This window comes from Fusarium venenatum, assembly GCF_020744135.1.
Source record: "Fusarium venenatum strain MPI-CAGE-CH-0201 chromosome Unknown EDB82scaffold_1, whole genome shotgun sequence".
NCBI lineage: Eukaryota > Fungi > Ascomycota > Sordariomycetes > Hypocreales > Nectriaceae > Fusarium > Fusarium venenatum.
Window position 1 is genome coordinate 10,450,761 of NW_027072129.1, and position 22,822 is coordinate 10,473,582.

At 48.0% G+C, this 22,822-nt stretch overlaps 7 protein-coding genes across 7 annotated transcripts; 5 read left to right on the plus strand and 2 right to left on the minus strand.

Annotated features, from left to right (window-relative positions):
* The first annotated feature begins 1,996 nt into the window (after positions 1-1,996).
* EDB82DRAFT_110521 (uncharacterized protein) lies at positions 1,997-2,391 on the plus strand. Its single transcript, XM_065606969.1, has 2 exons — positions 1,997-2,079; positions 2,160-2,391. Exon 2 carries the CDS (start codon positions 2,171-2,173, stop codon positions 2,333-2,335), a length of 165 nt encoding a protein of 54 aa, XP_065465960.1. The 5' UTR covers positions 1,997-2,079; positions 2,160-2,170; the 3' UTR covers positions 2,336-2,391.
* A 2,289-nt stretch (positions 2,392-4,680) lies between these two features.
* EDB82DRAFT_492902 (uncharacterized protein) lies at positions 4,681-6,341 on the plus strand. The gene is made up of 4 exons (XM_025734165.2): positions 4,681-4,945; positions 5,005-5,198; positions 5,253-5,317; positions 5,377-6,341. Exons 1-4 carry the CDS (start codon positions 4,891-4,893, stop codon positions 5,984-5,986), a joined length of 924 nt encoding a protein of 307 aa, XP_025587779.1. The 5' UTR covers positions 4,681-4,890; the 3' UTR covers positions 5,987-6,341.
* A 551-nt stretch (positions 6,342-6,892) lies between these two features.
* EDB82DRAFT_110587 (histidine phosphatase superfamily) lies at positions 6,893-8,904 on the plus strand. The gene is made up of 3 exons (XM_025734154.2): positions 6,893-6,989; positions 7,104-7,767; positions 7,824-8,904. The coding sequence occupies exons 2-3, from the start codon at positions 7,140-7,142 to the stop codon at positions 8,615-8,617; spliced, it is 1,422 nt and encodes a 473-aa protein (XP_025587778.1). The 5' UTR covers positions 6,893-6,989; positions 7,104-7,139; the 3' UTR covers positions 8,618-8,904.
* On the minus strand, positions 8,863-10,835 carry EDB82DRAFT_522157 (major facilitator superfamily domain-containing protein; the record flags this gene model as incomplete). Its single annotated transcript, XM_025734142.1, has 5 exons — positions 8,863-8,933; positions 8,988-9,155; positions 9,206-10,538; positions 10,592-10,692; positions 10,790-10,835. The coding sequence occupies 5 exons, from the start codon at positions 10,833-10,835 to the stop codon at positions 8,863-8,865; spliced, it is 1,719 nt and encodes a 572-aa protein (XP_025587777.1).
* A 1,445-nt stretch (positions 10,836-12,280) lies between these two features.
* On the plus strand, positions 12,281-12,893 carry EDB82DRAFT_110594 (uncharacterized protein). The gene has a single exon (XM_065606970.1). The coding sequence runs from the start codon at positions 12,428-12,430 to the stop codon at positions 12,794-12,796; it is 369 nt and encodes a 122-aa protein (XP_065465961.1). The 5' UTR covers positions 12,281-12,427; the 3' UTR covers positions 12,797-12,893.
* Positions 12,894-15,050: 2,157 nt separating this feature from the next.
* On the plus strand, positions 15,051-17,747 carry EDB82DRAFT_472875 (uncharacterized protein; the record flags this gene model as incomplete). The annotated part of the gene is made up of 7 exons (XM_025734131.1): positions 15,051-15,140; positions 15,402-15,514; positions 15,640-16,501; positions 16,552-16,607; positions 16,663-16,737; positions 16,785-16,981; positions 17,035-17,747. The coding sequence occupies 7 exons, from the start codon at positions 15,051-15,053 to the stop codon at positions 17,745-17,747; spliced, it is 2,106 nt and encodes a 701-aa protein (XP_025587776.1).
* Positions 17,748-19,484: 1,737 nt separating this feature from the next.
* On the minus strand, positions 19,485-22,409 carry EDB82DRAFT_522159 (uncharacterized protein; the record flags this gene model as incomplete). Its single annotated transcript, XM_025734120.1, has 4 exons — positions 19,485-19,992; positions 20,044-21,638; positions 21,685-22,251; positions 22,311-22,409. The coding sequence occupies 4 exons, from the start codon at positions 22,407-22,409 to the stop codon at positions 19,485-19,487; spliced, it is 2,769 nt and encodes a 922-aa protein (XP_025587775.1).
* Between the last annotated feature and the right edge of the window lie 413 nt (positions 22,410-22,822).

Consider the following 22,822-nt stretch of genomic DNA (forward strand, 5'->3'; position numbering starts at 1 on the left):
GATCTACTATCAAGGTAGTCAGATGAATATGCGACGGACGGGAAGCGGGAGGGGAGTAAAAGTGGAAAGTGGGAACGCGTATTACGGAGAATACCATCATTGAAGTTAGAATATTCCTAAGCAGGGGATACCCTAACAGACACAAACAATTAGTCTACTAATGAAGTTGAGATGAAAAGAAAGGCACCGCAGCTGAACTGGTCTGGTACGGGAAGCCGCAATGCTCAGCCATGATGGGATTCACTAACGTCAGCTACTCCTACCCTAGTAGTAGTTAGATGGTCCCCATCGTTGCTCCTTACTATATACCTCGAACTACAGAAAGGGAAGGAAGGAAGGAACACAGGGAATTGTCGAACGATGGCATCCTGCGGCAACAGGATTATTCATCCGTCATCAAACCACCATCCTCATTCATCTACGTACCAAACATTAAGCCTTGCAGGACGATCGTTTGACCACTGGATCCTTGGCCTCCATTAGTGCATGTAGAGAAAGTCGCCATCACGCCTTGTACAAATGGATGGATAACATGGTGCTGTACAAAAAAATGGTTGGAGCTAAAGTTCCGTAAATTTCAGGAAAACAACTACTGATTTTATGTCTTGTATCAAGGAGTCGGCCCTAGCTACGACGTCAACGGTTTGGTTACGATTGAGCCTATCCCGACATATCGGTACGCACGTCAAACGCACCAAAATGCTCAACAAGGGCTGTTTCGTGGCGTTGATCCTAGTACTCACCGTTGAAAGGGAATTAGGGAGAAGGTGACATCGCAATCTGTTAGCGATGCATTTACACCCACCCTACAAAGTTTGACCAATATTTGCCGTTTGCGCCAACGGACCGCCGCCCATGGAACCATCAATCATCCAATCTATAGACACTGCACTGTCTTTGGCAACCTTGCACCGGTACTGCCGGTACCTAGTGTAGAGGTACACATTTTTTTTTGGTCAAACTGATCATCGTAAATGGATCGTCGGCTACTCGCGTTTGTTTTCTTTTTCTGAATCTACAGCAGTGAGTGAGGCTGATGGTCGATTTTGTGTAGGACGCCAGTAGCAAGACCAACAAAGACAACAGCCTAGTGGAAGAAATGATGGCCCAATCGCATTATCAATTTCTCATGAGGATTCAACTAAAATTTAATCTTCTCCTGATGGCGTGTGCCCGAGCGCCCCCCGAATCGTCCTTTTTCTTCGACTTGCATCGTTAGGACATCGCCCCTCACCAAGTCTCTGTTGGCCCATCTTCTGACGCACCCATTTACTGCCGTTCTCTCTCTATGTAACAGCAACAGGGGTGTCTCGGCTCCTCGTACCGATATTGCAAGCTGGCTGCGTAACCTGATGGTCTTGCTAGGGTTTGCTGGAAACAGACGAAAGAGCAAGGGCTAGCTATTTTACTGCGTCCCGTCGTTCGAGGTCCAGGATGAGACCGTTAGACATGCGACACCCCACTAGCTAAGAGTAAGTTGAGCGTACACTCCACCCGCTGTCACACAGACCTGGACCTGGCTTGAAGCCGGCATGACAGATCAAACCCTGGACCAGGCAAAATATCTCTACTAGCCCTTACGTTTGCTTTCTTAATCCCCGTCCCGCTGGAGCAAAGACCTCCGAAGCAGAAACAAGCATGTCAAGGTCCCCGTCGACGCAGTGTCTTCGGGATCCTTGACTCTCGTACTGGTCCCCATCTATAACCACCGCCGAGATCGCCCTCAAAAAATGAATTGATGCCTCTTTCTTCTGGATCATCTTGCGCATTCCCTTTTTATTACCCAAAGCCAGTGAACTGAACTTTTGCCTCATTTGTGATCCCACCCACACAGAGTTCAAGCCTATAATAAACACTGTCACTCCCCCGACGCTCTCTATATATCCTGTCCAACGCACCATTCGGCTTTGACATCGCAAAGGGCTATCTATCAGAAGCTCCCAACATCCATTACAGCGGGTCTTGAGTTTGTTTAGCCTTTGCTGTTTTGACTTGGCCAGGCTCGAGTCTGTATCCACAAAGCTCGTTCTTCAACCTTTCACAGTGTCCTCTGTTGACGAAAAAAAGGCATTTTTGGGGGTAAGTTGTTTTCATATCTGGAGGGAACGCTGTATTTATCAGAGTGCGTGAAGCTAACTGTCTTGTGGATTACCTTCCAGAATCAGCCATCATGTGCGACTTTACCAAAAACTATTACATCTACATGTCATGTACCGATCCTGGAACGCATTTTTGCAAGACCTCAATCGACGGAAGCCGCGAGCATGCTTGCTCAAAGGGGCCTCATGAACGCTACATTGTGCTTCCTGAAAACTGCCCGCTCTGTTGTGGATGAAGTGGACAAGATGCTGGAAGAGGCTACATGATTAAAGACAAAGCACACCCTGCCAGCGAAAACCCCATCATGCCAACTAGCGAGGAGCCTCAAATCCTACGTTGGTGTAAAATTAGGCCTCTGTAACATGCTTGAGGCGGCAAGAACACTTTGGTTGCAACCCTGAGCCCTCGTAAACGGGCGAGTGATTCGAGTTTGAGGGTAACGAGCCCATGGTCTCAGCCTCCTGGAAGGCTCTACAGAAAGGGAAATAGGATATGACCAGGCAAAAACGGGACAAAGATAGGGAACGCATATTTACATGATGAAAGATAATCAGGAGACACAAAAGGAGACGAAACGAAATCAGCGCTTAATAGTCAAGTTTGAAAATTGAAACTACTACTGTTTTCCGCGGCCAGTACCGTTGACATGTTGATGTTTTATATTGATCTTACAAGATTCAATCACTAGAAACCGAATGTAGAAGTCGACAACCGATGCATCCTATATGATGAGTGTTGCACTGACTGATGCGGTTACGGAACTTGAGCGAGCTGGATCAGTTGGACTATTGAAATTAATAGATCGTATGTATGATATGACGAGAAGTGTTGGAAACCACCCTGATGGACCTTTGCCCTAGCCCAGAACCGAATGATTCTCAAGGCTAGCGGCGTTGTGAGGATGGCGAGAGGTGAGGCGTATATCAGTAGGGAGAGTCAGTGGCCTTTGACTCGGGTTCTATAGACCAACCACGATAATACACGCATTTACAAGATGTCAATGGCTGTGGTTATCACGTAAATGAACAAGGATGAACCTGGTGTTCTTGCTGACTGAATGGGTGCATTGGGGTTGATCTCTAGCGACCAATGTCATGTTGGTGATTGAGGCGTGCCTTGATTAGTCGACCTGCTTCATACTATCTCAGGTAGGTAAAACGTGCCTTAGTAGGTTGGGGCTTCTGGAATGGCAAGCCGCTAAGGATCGAGACCTTCAGCACCCCCACCAAGCAATCCCCTCTGAAACAAAAGATAAGGTACGTATACACATATAAAATAAGGATCAAGATCAAACAGAGAAGAGCTATCCAACGGAGAACGGGGCTTGACCGGGGATAAAAGGGTCTAGACTGCGGGGTGTGAAGAGGGGGAATAAGCATAAGCGCGCCCTTAGCTACGATGCCGCGCGGGATGAGCCTTTTAGTAAGGCGGACTATAATAGCCAATGATTCCTTGGTATCAAGGAGACGAGAGACAACAGGGCTTGTTCTGCAGCTGAAGAAGGGATACGGAGAAAAAAGAAAAGAGAGGGAAAAAAAGAAAAGAAAATTAAGCGAGATCTGGTCTATATCGAGACCCGGTTGGCTGGGGGGAATATCAGCTCATACGCGCTTAAACTTGAGGCGAAGACGCCACTGTAGGAATGAATGCCCGATGCCTAACGTCTGGGTACAGGGCTACCTGCATGATATGTGATCAACATGATGAGATGAGGGTGATAATGATAAAACCAGGCACCGACCTTTTTGCTGAAATGGATTGCGGATTAACTAGTGTTGGATTGTGACTGTCTATGCGTATCTACCTTGTTCAAGACTTCTCAACTATTCTGTATTGAGAAAGTCTTGCGTGAAGGAGGCATTCTAGGCCGGCTGATGCATCAACCATAGCCCTGTCGTCGTATTAGTGTATGATGAGCCAAGCCGTGCCCCAATTCGATAGCACGGAGCGTACCGATTCTCGTTTCATTAAGATCCGAGAATATTCAAGGTGATGGATCATGATGTGGAGACTACAGATAAGCTTAATACTACCAGGTATGTGGATACATAGCCCGTGGAGAACTTTAACAGAGTCTAGTATCTCATGGAGACATATATCCGTATATACTTGGCTCTTACTATAAACGTTGCCGGCCGAGAATGCAGGTACAGGGGCAGATGTGACGGCAACACGGCTCGTTACCAAGAAACCTGTAAGAGTAATCTAAGACAATTCAACCTTGCACAGACCAAAACAGAAACGTCTCACGTGAATAGACGCTATCCGGGCTTAGTATTACTAACGAAGTACAATTTCCACATATGTTTGTGTAAGTCAAGTCGCCGAGGCATACCCAACAGGGACATGACGAGCGAGAGCCTATTAATAGCAAAAATACATGACATGCAGTTAGCCTTGGTAAAGTCTGACCCGGGAATTCGTATCTGGTTATAATAAACTTTGATACATCCATGCTGTTACCGTCAGGTCTATGTTATGGTTTGCGGCTCGGGCCTTGAACTCGGCCGAGAATGCGGCCAAAGAGTGGAGTTTAACCCCGGATTCCATGAGGGACTTGGATCCACTCAAAACCGAGGCACGTAATAGCACGCGCGAAACCTCCGACGGACCTTTCGGCTAATGACCCTCATTCTTTCTCCTGACAACTAAACCATCAAATACACCACTTCCCCGGATTATTTATATACTAAATCTATATCAACTTCAGCCCATCTGCTTGAACAAGATTTCATTCAATTTTTGCTCTATAATACACCCTCACCACGTCTGTAATTGAGTCGGATTGCAATGTCTGTTCCTGAGTCCGAGTATCTCAGTCCTGTCTGGAAGGATAGCATCTTCAGTCAGTTTCCCTCACAAGATCCCACTTGAACTAAAACGCTAACGCATATCAATGTATAGATGGACGCGTTGTCTTTGTCACCGGCGGCGCAGGAAGCATCTGCAGTATGCAAACCCGAGCATTAGTTCGTCTCGGCGCAAATGCATGCATCGTCGGCAGAAGCGTCGACAAGACTGAGAATGCGGCAAAGGAGATCGCAGCTGTTAGACAGGGAGCCAAAGTGATAGGAATTGGAGGCTGTGATGTTCGCAAGGTATGACGCGTGCATTCTCCTAACACTGATTATGCTGATGCTGACTCTCTCCAGGTTGAGAGTCTTCAGGCTGCTGCTGAGCGATGCGCGAACGAGCTTGGAGGAATTGACTTTGTCATGTAAGACCTCAACGTCTGTGAAATATTACTTGATTGAGTTTACTAATGCTTGTTGGTAGTGCCGGTGCGGCTGGCAATTTCGTCGCTCCCATAGAAGGACTTAGCTCCAACGCCTTCAAATCAGTGATGGATATTGATGTACTAGGAACCTTCAACACAGTCAAAGTCACTATGCCATATCTTCTGCGCAGCTCTAACCCTCGCATCATCTACGTCTCTGCAACATTCCACTACACAGGTATGCCACTCCAGGCACACGTCTCTGCCGCCAAAGCATCCGTGGACTCTATCATGGCCTCTGTCGCTCTCGAGTACGGACCAAGAGGCGTTCAGAGCAATGTCATCGCCCCTGGAGGTATTGAAGGCACCGAAGGTCTTGCACGGCTAGGAAGTGACGCAGAGAGCGAAAAGAAGAGATATGCTAAGAGCATCCCAATGGGTCGTGCAGGCACCGTAAGGGATATCGCAGATGCAACTGTGTTCCTGTTCAGCGACGCCGGAAGCTATGTTAGCGGACAGGTCCTGGCCGTGGACGGCGCTGCGTGGAGACGTCAAGGAGCCATGGGTGTTGGAACCGAGGCTGGTATGGAGTATCCTGATTATCTTCTCAAGGGAGAGTTTTCGCAAAACTTGCGAGATCCTCGAAAGACGGCCAAGGCAAAGCTGTGATGGTTGTTAGTCATTGTGGAGAATCGATAGAAAGGTGGTCATGATAGATGCTTCGATATTCAAGAGGGCTGGTATCTTATCATCAAGTTGGAGAATCGGAGGTGACGGAGATGTGCGTTCTGGGTCGATAGATAAACATCCGACTGGGAGACCCGCTTTGTGATGGCATCTCCGGGGAGAATACGGAAGACAATAGTCAGTAGAAGAAGTGTTTGTTTAGAAGATTCTTTTTAGGAACAAACCTATATTCCGAAAACATTAGAAAGTCGAGTTGCAAGTATTAACATATATCGAATCAACAGAATATGAATATTGAACACTTTTTACACCCCACAAAGTATTGGATATTCCCTATCTGTCTCTGTTATCTGGGAGCGAAAAAGAATCCGACGAGGCCAACAACCGATACAAAACGGGGATAAGACGGCACAATCGATCCGTCAATAGTGCCGCGACCCGACCGATATCCAATCAAATCCGTCTCCGATGGCCGTTTTGAATTCCTCTTCTCCTCTTCAAAAGTGCTTGAAAAAAGGCAATTGGTCAATTTGCGGTTTCCATCTGATTACTACCTGGTTGGGAGTTTGCATTAGTCTGCCGGTCAAGGAGGGGCAGCTACGCAAGCTGTCGAAGCTTGACCTCGACTAGGTAGAAATTGGAAGCTGGATGTCGAAAACCTCCACTTTACTTGGCAGGTCTGTCACGGAGAATTTGTATTGATTTGATGTGCAATTGGAACGAGATGAATCGAAACAAGAGGATACACTCAGTTGGACAGGATACTCTAGCCAAGACAACACACGACAGCCCTGTCAAATGTAACTACCGTTAGACAAATAACCTTTTACACGGAGACATCGTTCATGAATTGACTCAATATTAGCTCACTCTCAGGTACTCAAGTAACTAACTGTATGCATATCCATAACCTTGTAGTGGTTTACCCGCTCGACGCCGAATAACACAAGGCGGGGAACTGCCCGGCCCATTCATAACATTATTAGTATGTAAAACAATCTGGGTAATGATAAGACGATTACCCTGAGAGTATTTATACTCTCTTCTTTCCCAATCTCTTCGTCACGCCCTTGTCAGCGTTGGCTTATACTCAACCAAGCGTGAATAGCTTCACCAGTATCTACATCTAGCCAAGATGCACGCCAAGCTACCATCCCTCCTCTTCCTCTCCTCTCTCCCCTCCTTCACCCTCGCCGAGGATGTTTTAGGCCTGTACATTTTCCACCGTCATGGAGACCGTACCGCCAAGGCTTGGAAGCCCGTCAACTTCACTGCTCTCGGAGCCGACGAGGTCCATTCTTCCGGATCCTGGTACCGCGATACTTATGTGAGCCAAGATGCGCCCCGAAAGATCTCCGGCCTCAGCTCAGAGTCCGTGGCTCTATCTCAATTGGATGTAACCTCGCCCGTGGACGCCGTCCTCCAAAGCTCAGCTCTCGTCTTTCTTCAGGGTCTTTACCCTCCCACCCAGCAGACTGAGACTCTCGCCAATGGATCCAAGATTGAGGCTCCTCTGAGCGGATACCAGTACATCCCAATTGCTTCTGTTGAGACTGCTGCTAGCGATAAGCACTCCGAGAGCAACGCTTGGCTCCAGGGCAACAGCGGCTGCACCAACGCTGAGGCCAGCTCAAATGCCTACCTCTCTTCTTCCGAGTATGATCAGATCTACAAGGACACTGAAGACTTCTACCAGAGCCTTCTTCCCGTGATTAAGAAGACCTACGGCAAGGATGAGGCCAACTTCCGAAATGCCTACACGAGTACGTTAACGTTCTTTCCAGAAACCCATCTGCTTACACCTTGCTAACAAAACCAGTCTTTGATCTTATTAATGTTGCACGCATCCACAACTCCAGCATTCCCTCTGACGATCTTCTCAAGGAGTCCACTTTGGACAAGCTCTACAACCTCGCCTCTATTCACGAGTGGAACCTTGCCTATAACAGCAGCGAGCCTGTCCGTGCCATTGCTGGCTCCGTTCTCGGTGGCCAGATCATCGAGGCTCTTGAGCCCCTCGCCGAGGGCAAGAAAGCGCCCAAGGTGAACATCCAGTTTGGTGCCTACGCTGCATTCATGGCTTTCTTCGGCCTGGCTGGTCTCGACAAGGCCAGCTCTGATTTCATGGGCATCGTTGACTACGCTTCATCCATGGCTTTTGAGCTCGTTACAAACGCTACCAACCCTACCGTTGACGATGTCAGTGTCCGCTTCTACTTCGCCAACGGTACCGCTGCCGAGAACACCCCCAAGATTTTCCCTCTCTTTGGAGATGACTCTACCACCATCTCCTGGAAGGACTTTAAGGCTGGAATGTCCGAGTTTGCTATCGAGGACACCAAGCACTGGTGCAAGCTCTGTGGAAACACTGACGGCACTTGCGCCAGCAGCAGCTCAGATGACGACGATGACTCAGCTTCTTCCAGTTCTAACTCTGGCGGCTCAAGTGACGGTGTTTCTAAGCCTGTCGCCGGTGTAATTGGAGCTCTCGTCACGTTGGTAGTCATTATTGGTATCCAAGCAGCCGTTCTCCTGTTTGGTGGCTTGCGCCTCGTCAAGAAGTCGACTCTTGCTCCTGCTGATGCTTCGGCACCTGTTATGGTCAAGGCTTAAGGGAAGGACAGAGTTTTAGATAAGGAAGAAAATGTGTCCCATAATGATGCTATGATATATATACCAATATGATGGTTGCGTAAAAAATTGATCAATGATGTCCTGGGAGAACAACTTCATCTATCATGGCCAGAGATGTTGAAAAGGAGATGGGTCAAATAAACAGCCCATCATAGTAATTAATTATTAAATATTGCAAAAGAATTCGTCTAACGTTTCCAACTAAAGAATCTGTCCCAGGGCATTTACCTGAGACCAGTCATAGCAAGTAAATCGTGGCGATAGTAATAGGCTCGTACCCGCTTGCCATATATGTCTAGAGGGTGTTAGTGAATAGTTAGGTCACGTATCGGAATAAGAGACCACTTACACATGGGAATGCTTAGTAGGCACACGCCCACTTGAATCGAGGCGATTGATATCATTGTCCGTTCGATACCGCCGTTGTTGATCCAATTATAGGCGAAGAATGTCAGCATAAAGCTGAAGAAGTTCTTGAATATGATCATGATTGTGAACCCTTCGATAGTCAAGTCACCTAGTAACAGGTTAGCAAACAGAAATGCGACATTTGCTAGAACAACATACGGTATGCGTCAACGATATATAAGGAACTGGCTACAGCACCAATAACCATCCCTGCGACCTCGAAGCCGAAAAAGATCAAAGGCACTTGGTACGGATATTTCTTCTCTATCACACCGGGAGCTGTTAGAGCAAAACCGTATAGACCAATGCCACCAATGATCATCATTGGAATGACAAGAAGAATACGGAATTCGGGCTCATATATGCCTTTGTTGAGCTTAGTCAAATATTTCACGCTTGTATCGGCAAGAAGACCTGCCAGAACGAAACCTAAAACAGCGCCGATGAAAGGACCTGTGTAAGTGTAGCCAGCATCGACTTCACCCCAGTAGTAAGGAGGACCGATGAATATCGCGGCCACAATGACTCCAATGAACACGGTCCAACCAATCATGGTACCCTGGATAAGGCAGCCCCAGATGAACGCTGGGTGAGTGAGGAGAGGAAATGGTCGTAGCAGAAGCACCCAATATCGCTCGTCCGTTTTCCGGCCGTCAAACAACGAGATTGACTGAAGAAAGGTCTTCTTGGGAGTGGTGGAATTACCAATAGGCTGAAGAGCATTCGACCTGGGAAAGAATGTAAAGCCTGGCGCATGTTGGTCGAGTTCTTGAGCCGTTGCTTCCCCGGACTCTCGTTGCGGCGGCGGAGTTTGACGTTTGTCTTTTGTCGTCAATTCTATTCCAAGTTCGCCAGTGGTATCAGTGTTCAGGCTTGCTTCCCGTCGGTATGCGGTCTCGGGACACAAAAAGAAGACGGCCGGCAGGGTAGCGGCAAGAAAGATTGCCACGAAGTAGAATGTCCATTCCCATCCCATTTCATGAGTGATCTTGCCCACCAAAATAGGCGTGAAGAAGGCACCGCCAAAAACAGCCAGGTTGGTAAAAGCCATACGAACTCCTCGCTGGTGAACAAAGTAGAGATCACCAACAGCCGCATTGAGAAAACTCTCATATGGCGCACATCCTACGCCTTGCACGATTCTGGCACCAATAAAACTCTCATAATTTGTCCCAACAGCCCCAGCCCATGCGCTCGAGGCGATAATAATAAGTATACCGATGAGGAACAGGTGTCGCTTTCCCCAGATGCGGCCGGACGGAACGAAGAAAATGGCACCAGCACCACATCCCAGCAAAAAGTATCCTGTCAAAAGCGCGACCTTGGTGAAGTCTTTGGCGAAGAGGAGAGAGATCGTGATGGTATTGGCGGCGAGGATGGGACCGAGAGCAGTAGCAAGGATGCCAGCGAAGCAAAGGAGGAAGGTTATGAAGTCGCGTCGCAATAGCGACCAATTCAGCGGATCGTTTGGATCATCGGAAGGTTGAGGGATCTGAGATTGGTGTCAGCTTGAGCGCAACAGGTACAGGAGCCACTGAAACGTACTAGAATGATGGTATCATCTCCTACTCTGGCCCGCTTGAGATTTCCGTGCTGCTCATTAGCTGTTTGGGGTTGCGACGGGTCGTCAAAGTATCGTGTTGTGCCTAGGGGTAGATGGCGAGTTAACTCATCGTGTCCAGTTGGCATTGACGCTGGGAGGCAATCCCCCGCATCATCAATGATATGATTGCAAATACATACCAGGAACATGCTCGATGTCTTTGGCCTCGAGAATGCCTAGGGGCATCTTGAACTCGAAATACCGATCTAAGACTGGGGACCGTGGAATACTGTAGTAATGTGGAGCGGCGAATATCACGTCATGAAGTCGTACACGACTCGACTGTAGTTGGCAATGGTACTGTAGGCGACCTTTGAAAGTAAGAGACCTTTCTCCGAGGCAAGATTCGATAGGTTTAGTCTCAGTCGGTGGCTTTTCAGAATGATATTGTCAAGTCGTCAACTTTTTACGTAGTAGTTAGAGATGATCAGTGCCAGCACCAGAAGTGGATGGTGGATGTGAGATTCGCGCAGTAAATATGGGGGTGGAGATGGTCCGAGTGTTCCGCTTGTTTCTCCAATTGCCGTGATTAAATGACTGGGGTACAGGGACCAGTCCAGTGGAATACCACCTACAAAGTTAGAGAGACTGCAGATCAGAGAGTAATTCTTCCAGGATTTTCATCCTTCTCCATGCCTCCTGTCCCCTCATTTGCTGTCCATACTTGTTGGCGAGCAGGTGACAGGCAATGTATGTACCAACGTCAATTTCCAATCGCAAACACAGTATCATTGTACTGTGATAATGCAAAAACAACGGGCGATCAGGTTGATCTACTTCTGCTACAAGCCAATATTATCCCATTGTGTAGATAATTGGACATGGATAGAACCTTCGGTTATAGCGACGTGGGATTTACACAGTATATTAGTTTGATCTAATGGAATGGTTGAGCGGCTTTGTCTCAATGGCACACCGAAGAAGTAATGCCTTAATAACAGGTATTTAGTCTATTAGAAAGTTTTCCTCCTTTGATTGCAATCTTTCCTAGAGCCATTCACTTGCCCAGTCCCACCTCAGTAGGGAGGTAGGCACGGTGCCTAGTTCATCCAGGGAGGCGCCCAATAGCCAATATCTTGTGAGACAGAAGTTGGCTCAAGCTCCCAAGTTCAAGAGGTTGGTTTGTCGGTAAGGCAAGAGCTCCTGTGGGTCTTTACGGGAGAGGGAGGCACTTGCCGTACGTTTAAAGCAGGAACAGACCAGGATCTATCGTACCTTCTTTGCTCGCTAACTTAGGTATATAGTGCTATTGCCAAGAACCATTGGTCACTACCCAAAATGAATGATCTCCAGCTCAAGTACTGAATACAAGCAACACGGCATGACTTTCGAATCTCTTGGAATCCAAAACAATTACGAATAGATGACGAACGGCTATCACGAATCCTCCTCCTATTCTGATCAAAGTCTACATTCTTCATCAACATCCTTGTTTCGTACCGAGGCAAGGCATTGAGCTTGGTATATGCCATTACAGGGGGCATGGCCCTTGTCTCGGGCAGCCCACAGGCGGCCCCGAGGATCCATCGTTGGATTCTGACATTCGTCGCTTATTCGGAGAAATCCTCAGCCATGTCTCGATCGCTCCGGCACGATCCCAGCTTAATGGAACTCTACTCGCCAGAAGTCATGTCAAGGGTGCAAACACAAGCCTCTATGCACGCTGGGCGGTTGTCTCACGGTCTCCGTGCTTGCATCTTTGTACTCTGCCACTAGGAGAACGAGCGTCACAACGGCTTTTTGCTTTATACCAAGTTAAAATCAACAAACGCATCGGCATGTCCCTTTTCAGCGTTGTGTGCATTATCTCATACGACATATCATTAACCTACTTAGTTTTTTCGACCTCGGCTCTGGGTAGCTTCAGTTACCGCCATCCGCCTACGATTATGGGAACCACCAGGATGGTGGCATCACTAATTCTACCCCCAACAAGCATTTTATCGTATGTTTGTGAAACCGTCTGTCTCTCTGTGTGTGGAGCGGAGCCAACCATGAGGATCTGTGTTCTTAAAATAAGAAGAGCTTGTTTCTTTTCATTCAAAGATCAACAGGCTGAGGCTGGCTGCCGGAGATCCAGCAAGACTTCGCCGAGACAGCCTGCAAATCAATTGTTGACATCTTTTGTTGGATCGATGATCTGCTGAACTAATGATGCTTTGGTAATACCTTGCTCAGCTGAGCAACACTCGGCACTTCATGACAAATCCTCTACACAACATCATGGTTGGCTTGAGGTTTATCCTAAGCTCCAATCCCCTGCATATCACGGCTATCGTCTGGCTCAACCGAATATTACAAGTCTTTTCTTTTGTCGTTTCAGCAGATGTAAACCTGTCGATCATGTCCAATTCGGGCATTGCAGGAACTCAGCCTTATTGCAAGAGATGCTGAGAAAAGAATGTGCTCCAAATGCTCTCAAATCCAGAAACTCAGAGTATGGAGAATCGTTAAAAAAGACGGCATGGATAACGAGCACGTTGCTCGATGAATGCCATAAGGTTTTCTCCAATTTGACAGCCTCTCCCGCTATCGGGTTTGGAGAATGCCCATCAACAGTAGACGCCATTTGCGGATGGTTATTTAGCTAATTGGGATCAACCCAACGGTCTCTGGCTATCGGGATTGTGCCACAGTGTCACATATGCACATAAGGTTCTGCCATTATAGGGGTGGGTAGTGGCGGCCGCATCGCCATTCGTCACATGGATCATCTGCAGCGCGAGGGTGTTGTGTGCCAGATCGGAGCTGTAGCGAGCCTATAGGCAGGGAAATTTTTAAAGTATGCATTCATCGGCTCAACGCGACACAAAATGACGGCGCGATTGTAGACCCTGTAACACAGCATCGTTAATAGGGTCAGGCATGTACGGACATGGCTGCAGGGAAACGAGAAACTCATTTGCTGGTTGTTTGACTTACTTCTTTCCCTACCACCTGGTACGCTAGACCATGTGGGAACCGAGAAGGACGATCGCAAATCATCTCGTCCAGTCACAATTAGCAGCGCAATTGCCAAAGGGATGGAATTGAGGGTCAAGCACGACTCTCCTAGCCCCCACAAGATATCTCCCAGTGGAGTGGTCACCAGCTCCAGACAGTCGGTGCAGATTATGGACGATCATGTACCAAGGATCTGGCTGTGGCGGCAACAACAGGGGCAACAAGAGCACCAAACGAAATAAGGTCAAGTTAAACCGTGCGCCTAAGAAGATGGGAGCTTCTAACGTCGTTCGCTGTAGGCTTGATCGATTTAGGTGCTTGGTGGATGCGCTCGCGCGTATCGATCGGGTGTGGGTGGGCTCTAGATCTGGAAGGCTGTCATGAGGGAACCACCGTCGGAGAGGGAAGCTCGACCCCCGGCCCGTTGTGAGATCCAGCAATGACGTTCAGCGGCATGCATGCAAACCCATGGTCTTTAGTGACGACACATACGGTACAGTATCGAGACTTCATGGTGCATAGCCAAGCTCATGGCACGGTGTGGTGCAATTAGCGGTGCGGTCTCAAAACGTGTACGGTACGGTACCGCACCAGCTGTGTGGTGCTAAACTCTTCAGAACCATAATGAGACAGGACAAGACGTTGGATTATCTTGATACCCTCCATTTCCCTTGCCTCACACCGTCCAATGGCTATCGAAAAGGGGCCTTTTTTTTTGTCTGCACTGACGGATTTGCGACCGCTTCTAGCACTGGAACCTGACGAGCTTTGATTTCACCGAAGTCTTGTATTATTTGCTACCCTCGTCTCTGTCGGAGCCGGGCTTCGCTCCGGTTCGACTTCTGTTCACATCCTGCCAGTCCCATTTTACGAATCTTTTCTCCGCGCCCTTGCTCCTCCCGTGCACTCTGAAAAACTCTCTCCTAAAAGATGTCTTCTCGAATTCTGACTATAAGGCGGCCTCTTTAGCCTCCTGTCATTGTTAAATCCTCGATGTTCCCTGCACACTTGATTGAGTCAACTAGCCTTCACACTCACAACAGAAACACTAGCAACGCAACCACACAACATCCCTTCATCCCAGAGACCGTCATCACGTACCCATTTAAACCCCAGTCTTCTCTTGGACATCCGCCTAGACTTAGTTGTGCGTGCGTGCGTGCGTGCGTGCGTGCGTGCGTGCGTGCGTACTCTTGTCCTGCCCCCCCAATAATTTATTTCCACCCGCGCCCGGGAGCTTCACAGAACTGTCGCAACATAGTTCATCCCCGACCAAGGCCACCAAGGAGCTAAACGCTCTGCCAACTTTTGTTTCAAGGCACTGCACTTGTACTCAATGGAGCTAAACGGTTACACTCGGAAGTTTAACTCATATTAACCAGCTTATTAGAGCTGCGACACTTCCATTCCCGTTTGTCACACTCATATGTGAGCATCGGCCTTGAATACCCTCCAAATATGGACCTAGGACCATCCTCGTCCAGCACCGTCTCACCTGGACCTGGGCCGCAGACGAACCGAAAAGAGCGCGGCGCTATTGCTGCTCAGGTACGATATTTTCTTCATCACATTTTGTCTCTACGCAATGTTTCTATAAGCCCTTTTCGCGAGCACGTCGTTTTCGCTCCTCCCAATTCCACCTGTTGTTTGGCTGCAGTCTTGTTAGACTTAGACGCCGACCCCTGTGTTAACCCTGCCATATGCTCTGGGCAAATACCCTCGCACTGAGCTCGTTACTTCATTTCCTCTTGTTGCCTTCTTGGACTGAGTAAGCACCTGTCTTCGAAACGAATTAACTAACATGCTTAGGCTTGCGAAACGTGCCGCAATCGAAAGCAGAGGTGTGATGAACGAAGGCCTAAGTGTGGTACATGTCAACGATTCAAACTCGAATGCCGATACAGAGAACCTCAACCTACAAAGTATGTTTACATAAAAATCCGAGGAAGTGACAAGGATACCGCGCCTGGCCTTTTTATGGCGATACCGCCGTTGTTCCCTTGGCCGCCGAATAACTCGATTACAAAACGCTAAACTCCGTCCATAGGAAGGATAAAACTCTAGTTGAGATTCTAGATCGACTCAAAAGTGTTGAAAGCAAGATTGAACACATAGGATTGCGGGAAAACACCACCCCTTCCATTTTCAACACTTCCCAACCCTCTGGTGTTTATCCCAACACACCACTGTTGGTCGATCCCGAATCGCAAGACTCTCTCCCAGGGACATCTATTCCCCCTGCGAGTCCAACGCCCAGCCGCGATAAAGGCGGCTACCGATATGACTCCTCGGTGTCCAAGGTATCGGAATGGCCTGTTGTGCGCCACATGTTCGAACGCCTTGGACAGAAGCCCCCTTCACCAGTAGGTGAAATACCTATGCTTCCGCGGGGCCTACGCGAGTCCACTGTTACCTTGCCACTCGATGGACTTCAGCTAGTCGGGATATCAAGCAACAGCACACTGCAGTTACCCTTGCACTTTTCGGCTTCCGCATCTTCTCTAAACCATAGCCCCCCCAGTGTAGACTGGGAGACGGTACAAAGACTAAGCAAAGGATATTTTGATGTCGTCAATACTTTCTATCCCATACTGGACAGGCAATGGTTCAATTCAAATACCCTGGGCTCAATCATCAGCAACGGCTTCCACGAAGGGATAATACCAAGCCTTGTACTCCTCGTTCTTGCCCTTGGGGAGGTGGCCCTCACCACATCCGAAGTATCTATCTCAGCCTACAAGCAGCGGCCATCTGGGATCAAGGGGGGAACTATCGACAGACCACCTGGCCTCTCTTACTTCAACGAGGCACGGAAAAGGATGGGGTTTGCTTTAAGCGAGGTCAGTCTGGAAAATGTGCAAATGCTCGCGCTTGCTGCCATATACTACTCAAGCTGCGGGCAAGCTCTTGTTAGTATCATCGTTGAAACTCTTGAGATTTACCCTAACAACCTTTTTAGGAATGTTGGAGGATGACTGTGTCTGCTTCCTCAGCCTGCCAGGCCTTGATTGTAAAGTAATGAGACATTTTGTTAGTTGTCAAGTTGATGTTGTCTGACCCCGATTTACAGCAAACCTACCGAGCTTCATGGTCTCCGATCAGATTTGGTAAAAAGGATATTTTGGCACTGCTCAATCATGGAGACGTGAGTACTGAATTCCTGCTTTGAGGTATTAACTAACAAGATAAAAGTTGCTTTCACATGGAATTCGGTTTACCCTTGACCGGATTAGACAAGTTGGAGGAGACAATCGGTCTCCCTGACTTTAATGGACAGATTACTGACGAGGACTATATCACTAACCAGGCTACGCACTTCCAGGAGCATTTTGCGTCTCAGATTGTGCTTCGCAGGCTCTCTGCGAACTTGCATTCTGTCCTCGACAAGAGTAGGCTCAATAGCATTCAGCCCCTGGCGCGACATTTGGCTAATCTATCTCAGCGTTTGGTCCAGACGTATCCATATCCTTTCCAGGGTTCGGACACTTCAACGGCGCCTCGAGTCCCGGCAGTGCGACTGTTATGAAGCAGCTCGATGCGCAACTCGATCAGTGGAGAGGCATGTTGCCCAGCCATTTGAGATGGCAAGACAATCAGGATTTGACATTTTCAGATCCTTCACAGGGTGCTTTCAATGATGTTTATGCTGGGCAGTCTCTGCCTAGTAGTTATATGTTCACGCCAGATCTTGACACGCAACCAGCAACGTATCCATTTGTAGCCGATATACATGTTGCAATCCTTCGGACACGATACAGCTACAACAAATATCTCATATACCGCCCCTGCATCTACAAAGTCCTTCACCACCCGGATAGTGTGACACAGGAAGATGCCGAAGGTGCGGCCGAATGTCTCAAAGCGTCACTCAAATGGCCCATCGCCCTATCGCCCACCTGCACCAACAAGCGACTTATACCAATGACTTTCTTCTGGTCCCAAAACCTCTTTGGAGTTCTGGTGCTGTTGCATCTTTCGCAACAGCACCCAATCATGGTGCGCATTCGATCATCGCTCTGCGGGCAACGCTTCGACGTTGAAGCCTCGCAGACTGTTACGACATACTTGGATTGGCTACGCGACATGAAAAAGATAGACTCAACGGCGAACTGGTGCTGGAATATCATTCGCCTAGTCTATCGACTGGACGATTAAACGACAAAAATACAGGCTCACTGGCAAATAGTGACAACATAGAGCGAGGCTGCATATTAGACTTTGCGGATCAGGTCACCAAGCGAAGTATCGGTTGTTTCTTTACAGCCGGGAAAATGAATGGTTTAATCCTGTTGGTTAGTGTGTGCTCTAATAGTTCGAGTTAGATGTTACGGAGAAGTTCATGGGATACGTGTTGATCACGTTTTTGGAGGAGAGAAAGAGAATATTAGTATTTAATACCCAAGGCGGATAAGCGCCTCTTTTGATTTGATTTTCCCGGATTCACTCTACAATGTTTCGGCTGCTATATGGACTCGTTGGATTGATACTGTTCTGCTTGTCACTGGATGAGCCAGCCTCCAGAAGTAGACAAAACTCACTCGGTCTCTCGACATAACTATGCGGCCCCTCAAAATTACCAGCCCATTGACACGTTCCCTGGTCGAAACTCTGACTTTGTGATGGTAGAGTTGTCAAATCATTCTCACATCTCTCAGCTACAGCGTGCAATTAGCGAGCTTCTGGACATCTGCAGCCGCAACCGGTTTCGGCTGATAGCAGATCTCAATGACAGGGAATAATAAGGTATGGATAAGAACTTACACCATTATGACGTGATTTCTAACCACGAGGTTACTTTAGCGCCAGACCTAACATTAGATATCAAGGAAGTCTGTTGTGTGTGTACTCACTTCCGAATCAATAGTCATGGATAAGAATAATTGCCATAATATCGTAGCTAAACATCAAGAACCCTCAAGAGGAAAGGCGGCAGCACTACGCCTGCTTCAGTTATATGACAAGTGACAAAAAAAATCTGTGACAGGTGTAATGGACGTGAGAAATCACCAAGAAATACCACTGTTTCTTCTGCCTAAAAGCGTCTACCCAATCAATCAAGCTGCGACGCCTGTGCAAGATCACTTCCGCCGATCGCCAAGCTCAGTTCTGCACCCTTTTCAGGTCTCATCTCGTACTAGTCTAGTCTAGCTTTCCCGTTCTTGTGGCCGATTGGGTATTCGTGATTTATGTAAATACGAACTCATCGTCCGTTCTAACCCATGTAGGAACAAACTTCCCAGTTTTTTCCAAAGCCATTCTTAATCTAGGCACTGTTGGCGCAGTGAAGAAAAACCTTCTTTATCCTTATTTTCTCACAGGAGCGGGAACACGGAACGGGCCGAGCAAGGGTCTCGCCAATCATTGTTGGCTTTGGCGTTGGACGCGCTTTTCCTTCTCAGGATTTGCGTTAACCTGGTCGGTCAGTGACCTTAGCTTTTAGTGAAAGCGGATTGTGTTGGTTAATGTTTATTGAATGTATCTTTGTGCCGCAGCAATAGAAGGCGACATAGAATTGCGTCTGACAAATAGACGAATGCTCAAAAAGGCCCGGAAAAAACAATACCTTTACCACGAATCGAGATAAGCCCAATCTTCTGTCCTCGTATGTTTCATTCCACCGTTGTCGCATAAACGCGCGGAAGTAAAGTTCCGGCAATCGACAAGACACCATAGACGCTCGGTTAGATCGTCCGAGATCGATAGTCACGAAATTGATTAAACTCTACTGAAGGGACTGTATGATGCTAACCAGACAAGGTAATGGCCAAACTCTAACATTTATTTGCCCTACATCATCTGGTGGTTTTTCACGATCTTCAAAGTCTAACACTGACTTCGTCCTCCATCCCTCCATCCCCTCCATTCTAGGTCTAACAATTTTCAACCTTGATTTCACCAGTAAGAATAGTTCTTCGCCCGCTTTCTTGAATCCTCGACAGCATCGAAAAACGGCTGGTCAGTTTGAACACCGTGCCCATTCGCGTTCGAGTTGCCCACGGCATCCATGTGACGCACCATCCGTATTGCGGGTTCACATATGGCTCTGAATGTACCATGACGCTCCAGACTGTCAGGGGACCAGCTGGTTTTCTCGCCAAGTTCGAGCCCGACATTCTCCTGCAGTTCATGCTCGGCTGTGACCGATGAGATTGTAGCCTCAAACCACTGGCCAACCCGTCCACTTCCGGGCAAAGCCACTGGTACAAGCTGGCCTCGATACAGTTTCTGGGTTGCATTGAGGAATCTTTCGACCACACGAACCATGTTAGTTGTAAGGTAACTTGACCCCTTTGCCCCGTTTCGGTACTTGGCCTCATGATGGACCCTGGCTCGATTGATACACCATTTCGTGGCATCTTTTGGCTCGACATGGATGACAATTTCTCCTATTTCGTTTGTCCTTAGAGGTTAGTACTTTCTACCGACTGGATATGTAGGTTTCGGGACTTACTTGATGTCCAGAGACTGGACCAGCGATGCAGCAAATTTCTCAAACTCCTTGGTGACTTGCGCCATGTCCCTATGTACAACACTGAGCTTAACATCCCATGCATGTTGTACGCAGTGAATGAAAGCCTGGGACGTCTCTCGTGGCAAAGGAAGGCACTCATGAGTGAACGTATCTGCATCGACGTTCACAACAAGCTGTTTTGGGGGGTGGGTTCCATCTTCTTCAGTGCAGACAAACTCATAATACACCCGTTTCTCCGTCAATACCCATGGGACTCTCCCGCCTGTGATATGTGGAATCAAATTGGCTTCTGTGGCGATAGTTGTAAGAATCGGATAGAACTCCACGTGGGGATTGTTGTCGTTCAACCATTTGGCTTTGGCACCGATAAACTCGAAAGGTCCGTTAGGAGAGGGGTTCAAGTAGACTTCCGCAGGGGGGATGCCTTTGATACAAACCCTACCGAACTTGGCCTGTATACTGACTCTTCCTGGGACTGCCTGAAAAACCTCTATCAAGTCATGCAACTTTTTTTCTGCGTCGAAACTGACTTTGACATACCCATCGTTATCCATTGTAATTTCGGGTGTATCCATTCCTGGCACGACTTTGACTCGCACGTTCTGCCCAAAGTCCATATCATTATGCTCTTTGGCTGCAGCATTCTTCCTTGAGGCGATATCAGCCCATGAACTTTCAGGGGCGGCTTTCTGGTTCATCGTGTTGAAGAAATGTTTCAGCTCATCGCTTTGTTTACCGAAAACAACCTCAGAATCGGTGACCGGAGGGCTTTGGGTAGTATCCGCACCGGATAGTGCAACTCGATCCGGTACGAGGGTTGTATAATTAATAGGCCCATCGAACATATCCATCAAATTCTGTCCGGGCCCTTCTTGTGATTGAGATGAGTCTTGGAAGTCAATCAACTGAGGATGATTGGGAGAAGACGTCGGAAAAGGTACAACGTCTTCTTCATCATCATCCACCTCGGTTGGAGCTTCAGGGGGTTCGTCGGGCTCAATATCACCCAGCCATATAGCCACAGACTCGCGATATTGGAGTAGAGATTTGAGCTCATCTTTTCCTTTTTGAACTGCCCGTGTATTCTTTAGAGCTTTGGGCTTTCGTCTAGAAGAATGAGCCGAGGAATTCTTGTCGATAGCTTCTTTAACAATGTTCGGAGCACAACGTGCCTCCGCGGCGGCGAGTTGCTTCTTGCTTATTCCGGGCTGCTCCGTCTGGAAGCACTGCAGCGGCCGCTTCTGATCCTTGACAGCTGTTGTGCCGGACCGCTTGTTGCCATAGGTGTACCCTTCGAAAGGATGAAAGTCTGTTTGCTTGCGCCCGGGAGCCTTAGGCTCAGCAGTTGGGTATGTCGTGCTATCCGGGATTGGTAAACCTTTGTTGTTGGCGACTCCGATTCTTAGAGTCACTGCGCCTGCAATGCGTTTGTACTCGTCGTCCAGATTGGAGCACTCAGGATCAACATATGTCATCTTTGACAGGCCGACATGCGTTGTCCAGACATAGCACACTCTCACTGGCTCTTGCTTCTCAGTATAGATGAGGTGCGAGGTTGTGGCTGAAGGGGGATTCTGAGACTGTCAGAGAATTGCAACCTGGGATGGTGATAACAATTACCATGAGGCTCGCGAATGTGTTGAGTTTTCTCGTTGCAGCATCCAGTGCACTCAGACCCTGGTCAGTTCCAATGTAGCATAGTGAACCCTGGAGATTATGGGATATTCGGCAATTTGTAAGTTCTCCCAACGTTTTGATACCATCGGGACCAAGTGATGCTGGTAGTAGAAGCTGGAATTTGGAAAGAATTCGGGAGACAGTAACTCTTTCTAACCCCTCTGGGCCTTGCCAAGTTCTTTTGTGAGGTAGATGCTTAATATGGTCGGGGTACTTGAAAGGGTCGTACTGTTCAATGATATCTGCTGAAATGTATCGGAGCGACGGGTAAGGAATAACATGAGGTCTTTCTGTCAGCACTTGGATATCAGGCCGAACTTTAGGATCAAGACAATTGGCATCGTCCTGATCTTCGTCTTGATCTCCGCCTTCATTAATCAAGCCGACCTCGGTTTCGAGTAGTTGGTATAGGCGCTTGTGCATCCAACAAGTAATCGCAGGTTGGTCTTGAACAGCGGAAATGAACTTAAACCAAGAGTTCTCAGGCTCATACAGAACCTCAAGGATCGTCTGAGAAGTGGGAATAACATATAAGCAAGTATCCTGGGAACTTTCTTCTCATCACGTACCTCTCCCAAGTCATTTGTGACATCTGCGATAACGGACGATACACCGACAGGAAGTAACGGGGGGTTGCAAGAAACGTAGAACTCGGAAAATCCATCCATGGTTGTAAACTCTAGAGTGTGAAATGATTAGAAGAGGAGAAATATCATTGTGGTGGGTGATTCGTGCAGGTGAGAGGTTAGAGAGAAGAGGGCGCAGAGAGGAAAGAAGAAGAAAGAACAGTAAAGAAGAGCCGATTTAGATGGAAGGGCGAGGGAGAAGGGCAGGTAGGCAGGTGCACCTTCCCGTTAGCACCTGATGCTGGGCGGCAAGCAGCAGCTCTGGCACTGACAAAGGCAAGTGGCAATGCCACTCCGTGTTTGCCTTCCTTTATGCCTGAATCAGGGGAAGAGCCAGTTAGTGAGTAAACCACTGATGGTAAGGCACCCCGATAGATTGAGAATATGCGTCAATCAGAAAGTGATAGCACCGCAAGTCTCAAGAGAAAGGCGCAAGCCAGGTATAATGTTGTGTT